The sequence below is a fragment of the Hemibagrus wyckioides genome, linkage group LG17 (genome assembly GCF_019097595.1).
Source record: "Hemibagrus wyckioides isolate EC202008001 linkage group LG17, SWU_Hwy_1.0, whole genome shotgun sequence".
Taxonomy (NCBI): domain Eukaryota; kingdom Metazoa; phylum Chordata; class Actinopteri; order Siluriformes; family Bagridae; genus Hemibagrus; species Hemibagrus wyckioides.
Window position 1 is genome coordinate 540,689 of NC_080726.1, and position 5,000 is coordinate 545,688.

Below are 5,000 nucleotides of genomic sequence, written 5' to 3' on the forward strand. Positions count from 1 at the left end.
GCTGTGCAGGTCACACACACACACCTACTGTACACACTGAGCGCTGTGCAGGTCACACACACACACCTACTGTACACACTGTAGTATTATGATGATGATGATGATGATGAAGATGGTTAATTCCAGATCCTGACCCTGTATGACAGTGTTAAATCCATTGATGTGGATAAAGTAGTGGAGTATGTTCAGGGGCTGCAGCAGGAGGACGGATCATTCGCAGGAGATAAATGGGGTAACAATATATGTGTGTGTGTTTATTAGAGAATCTTTTATTTAGTGACTCAATCAGTAGAGCTTAATGATGCTAATGAGTGAAGGAGCCAATCAGAGGAGAGGAGACATGGTCTGAATAGGAAGATGGTATTTAAAATAAATCAACATCTGAGAGAGAGAGAGAGAGAGTGATGGGGGGAGAGGGAGAGGGGGAGAGAGAGAGAGGTGAGGGGAGGGGGAGAGAGATGAGGGAGAGAGATGGGGGAGAGGGAGAGAGATGGGGGGAGAGGGGAGAGATGGGGGGAGAGGGGAGAGAGGAGAGATGGGGAGAGGGAGAGAGAGATGGGGGGGAGAGAGATGGGGAGAGGGAGAGAGATGGGGGGAGAGAGGGGAGAGGAGGGACAGATGGAGAGAGATGGGGAGAGGGAGAGAGATGGGGAGAGGGAGAGAGATGGGGAGAGGGAGAGAGATGGGGGAGAGGGAGAGAGATGGGGGGAGGGAGAGAGATGGGGGGAGGGAGAGAGATGGGGGGAGAGAGAGATGGGGGGAGGAGGGGAGAGATGGAGGAGGGAGAGAGAGAGATGGGGGAGAGGGAGAGATGGGGAGATGAGGGGAGAGGGAGAGAGATGGAGGGAGAGGGGAGAGAGATGGGGGGAGGGGAGAGAGGGGGAGAGGGAGAGAGATGGGGAGAGAGATGGGGAGGGGAGAGAGAGGAGAGAGAGAGAGATGGGGAGAGATGGGGAGGGGAGAGAGATGGGGGGAGGGAGAGAGATGGGGAGGGGAGATGGGAGGAGAGAGATGGGGGGAGAGGGAGAGAGATGGGGGGGAGAGGGAGAGAGATGGGGGAGATGAGGGAGAGGGAGAGAGATGGAGGGAGAGGGAGAGAGATGGGGAGGGGAGAGAGGGGGGAGAGAGGGAGAGAGATGGGGGGGGAGAGGGAGAGAGATGGGGAGAGGAGAGATGGGGAGATGAGGGGAGAGGAGAGATGGAGGGAGAGGGAGAGATGGGGAGGGGGAGAGAGGGGGAGAGGGGAGAGAGATGGGGGGAGAGAGATGGGGAGAGGGAGAGATGGGGGGAGGGGGAGAGAGATGGGGGGAGGGGAGAGAGATGGGGGGAGGGGAGAGAGATGGGGGGAGGGGAGAGAGATGGGGAGAGGGAGAGAGATGGGAGAGAGAGAGAGATGGGGAGGAGATGAGGGGAGAGGAGAGAGATGGAGGGAGAGGAGAGATGGGGAGAGGGGAGAGAGGGAGAGGGGAGAGAGATGGGGAGAGGGAGAGAGATGGGGAGAGAGGGAGAGAGATGGGGGGGGAGGGGAGAGAGATGGGGGGGGAGAGGGAGAGAGATGGGGGGAGGGGAGAGAGATGGGGGGAGAGGGAGAGAGATGGGGGAGAGGAGAGAGATGGGGGAGATGAGGGAGAGAGATGGGGAGATGAGGGGAGAGGGAGAGAGGAGATGGGGGAGAGGGGGGAGAGAGAGGGGAGAGGGGAGGAGAGAGATGGGGGGGGGGAGAGAGATGGGGGAGAGGGAGAGATGGGAGGAGGAGAGAGAGAGAGGGAGGGACAGATGGAGAGATGGGGAGAGGGAGAGAGATGGGGGGAGAGGGAGAGAGATGGGGGGAGGGGAGAGATGGGGGGAGGGGAGATGGGGGGAGGAGAGAGATGGGGGGAGGGGAGAGAGATGGGGGGAGGGAGAGAGAGATGGGGAGATGATGGAGAGGGAGAGAGATGGAGGGAGAGGAGAGAGATGGGGAGGGAGAGAGAGAGGGGAGAGGGAGAGAGATGGGGGGAGAGGAGAGATGGGGGAGAGGGAGAGAGATGGGGGAGGGGAGAGAGATGGGGGGAGAGGGAGAGATGGGGGGAGAGGGAGGAGAGATGGGGGGAGAGAGAGAGATGGGGAGATGAGGGAGAGAGATGGGGAGATGAGGGAGAGGAGAGATGGAGGGGAGGGGAGGGGAGAGAGGGAGAGGGGAGGAGAGAGATGGGGGGGGAGAGAGATGGGAGAGGGAGAGAGAGATGGGGGAGAGAGAGGGGAGAGGGGAGGGACAGATGGAGAGAGATGGGGAGAGGGAGAGAGATGGGGAGAGGGAGAGAGATGGGGAGAGGGAGAGAGATGGGGAGGGGAGAGAGATGGGGAGGGAGGGGAGATGGGGGGAGGGAGAGAGAGATGGGGGGAGGGGAGAGATGGGGGGAGGGAGAGGTGGGGAGGGAGAGAGTGGGGGGAGGGGAGAGAGATGGGGGGGGGGAGAGGGAGATGGGGGAGGGGGAGAGAGATGGGGGGAGGGGAGAGAGATGGGGAGGGGAGAGAGATGGGGGAGGGGAGAGATGGGGGAGAGGGAGAGATGGGGGGAGAGGGGAGAGATGGGGGGAGAGGGAGAGAGATGGGGGGAGAGAGGGAGAGAGATGGGGAGATGAGGAGAGAGGGGGGAGAGGGGAGAGGGAGAGAGGGAGAGAGAGAGGGGGGAGAGGGAGAGAGAGGGGAGAGGGAGAGAGAGGAGAGAGGGAGAGAGAGGGGAGAGGGGAGAGAGGAGAGGGGGGAGAGGAGAGAGAGAGGGAGGGAGAGATGGGGGGAGAGGGGAGAGAGGGAGAGAGAGGAGGGGGGAGAGAGAGGGAGAGAGGGAGAGAGGAGGGAGGGAGAGATGGGGAGAGGGGGAGAGAGGGGAGAGAGAGAGAGGGGAGAGAGAGGGGGAGGGAGAGAGAGGGGGGGGGGAGGGGGGAGAGAGAGGGAGAGAGAGGGGAGAGGGGGGAGAGGGAGAGAGATGGGGGGAGAGGGGAGAGATGGGGAGAGGGAGAGAGGGGAGGGGGAAGAGAGGAGCGAGAGAGTGATGGGGGGAGGGGAGAGGGAGGGACAGATGGAGAGGGAGGGGGGGGGGGGGGGGGGGGGGGGGAGAGAGAGAGAAGGGGGGGGAGAGAGAGAGGGTGAGGGGGAGAGAGAGAGAGTGATGGGGAGAGAGAGAAGGAGAGGGGGAGATGGAGAGAGAGGGGGAGAGGGTGAGGGGGAGTGGGAGAGAGAGAGAGTGATGGGGAGAGAGAGAGAGTGATGGGGAGAGAGAGAATGAGAGGGGGAGAGGGAGAGAGAGAGAGTGATGGGGAGGGGAGAGGGAGAGAGGGTGATGGGAGAGAGAGAGAGTGATGGGGGGAGAGGGGGAGAGAGAGATGAGTGGGAGGGGAGAGAGATGGAGGGAGAGGGAGAGAGATGGGGGAGAGAGGGAGAGATGGGGAGAGGGAGAGAGAGATGGGGAGGAGGAGGGGAGAGAGGGGAGAGGAAATTGGGGGGAGAGGGAGAGAGATGAGGAGAGGGAGAGAGATGAGGGAGAGGGAGAGAGATGGGGAGAGGGAGAGAGATGGGGAGAGGAGAGAGATGGAGAGAGTGGGAGAGAGGGAGAGAGTGGGGGGAGGGGAGAGGGAGAGAGTGGGGGGAGGGGAGAGGGAGAGAGTGGGGGGAGGGGAGAGGGAGAGAGTGGGGGGAGGAGAGAGGGAGAGAGTGGGGGGAGGGGAGAGGGAGAGAGTGGGGGGGGGGAGGGGAGAGAGAGGGAGAGGGAGGGGAGAGGGAGAGGGAGTGAGGGGGGGGAGAGGGAGAGATGGGGGGAGAGAGGGGAGAGAGGGGGAGAGGGAGAGAGATGGGGAGAGAGGGGGAGAGATGGGGGGAGATGAGGGAGAGAGATGGGGAGAGATGGGGGGAGAGGGAGAGATGGGGAGAGATGGGGGAGAGAGGGGAGAGATGGGGGAGAGAGGGGGGAGAGAGGGGAGAGATGGGGGAGAGGGAGAGAGATGGGGAGAGATGGGGGGAGAGAGGGGGGAGAGATGGGGGGAGAGAGGGGAGAGATGGGGGGGAGAGATGGGGGAGAGGGGAGAGATGGGGGGAGAGGGGGAGAGGGAGAGAGATGGGGAGAGATGGGGAGAGAGGGGAGAGAGGGGAGATGGGGAGAGGGGGGAGAGAGAGGGAGGGGAGAGAGAGGGGAGAGGGAGAGAGATGGGGAGATGGGGGGAGAGAGGGGAGAGATGGGGAGAGGGAGAGAGAGGGGAGAGAGGAGGGAGAGGGGGAGATGGGGAGAGGGAGGGAGAGGGGAGAGATGGGGAGAGGGAGGGAGAGGGGAGAGATGGGGGAGAGATGGGAGGGAGAGGGAGAGATGGGGGAGAGATGGGAGGGAGAGGGGAGAGAGTGAGGGGGGAGATGGGGGAGAGGGGGAGATGGGGAGAGGGAGAGAGATGAGGGGAGATGGGGGAGATGGGGAGAGGGGAGGAGAGATGGGGAGAGGGGGCAGATGGAGAGAGTGGGGAGAGAGAGAGAGGAGAGAGGGAGAGAGATGGGGGGAGAGGGAGAGAGATGGGGGGAGAGGGAGAGAGATGGGGGGAGAGGGAGAGAGATGGGGGAGAGGGAGAGAGATGGGGGGAGAGGGAGACAGATGGAGAGAGTGGGGGGAGAGGGAGAGAGATGAGGGAGAGGAGAGAGATGGGGGAGTGGGGGGAGAGGGAGAGAGTGGGGGGAGGGGAGAGAGAGGGGGAGAAATGGGGGGAGAGAGGGAGAGAGATGAGGAGAGAGATGAGGGAGAGGGAGAGAGATGGGGGGAGAGGGAGAGAGATGAGGGAGAGGGAGAGAGATGGGGGGGAGGGAGAGATGGGGAGAGGGGAGAGATGGGGGGAGAGGGAGACAGATGGAGAGAGTGGGGGGAGAGAGAGAGAGAGAGGAAATGGGGGGAGAGGGAGAGAGGGGAGAGGGGAAATGGGGGGAGAGGGAGAGAGATCAGGAGAGATGAGAGTGATCAGGAGAGATGAGAGAGATGGGGGAGA

The 5,000-nt window shown here is 62.5% G+C and overlaps 1 protein-coding gene across 1 annotated transcript in view; it reads left to right on the top strand.

Annotated features, from left to right (window-relative positions):
- Positions 1-5,000, top strand: part of rabggtb (Rab geranylgeranyltransferase subunit beta) — a 22,665-nt gene that overhangs the window by 7,577 nt on the left and 10,088 nt on the right. The window contains exon 4 of the mRNA XM_058414446.1: positions 127-232. Within this exon, the coding sequence (XP_058270429.1) occupies positions 127-232 (106 nt within the window). The remainder of the gene's footprint in view (positions 1-126; positions 233-5,000) is intronic.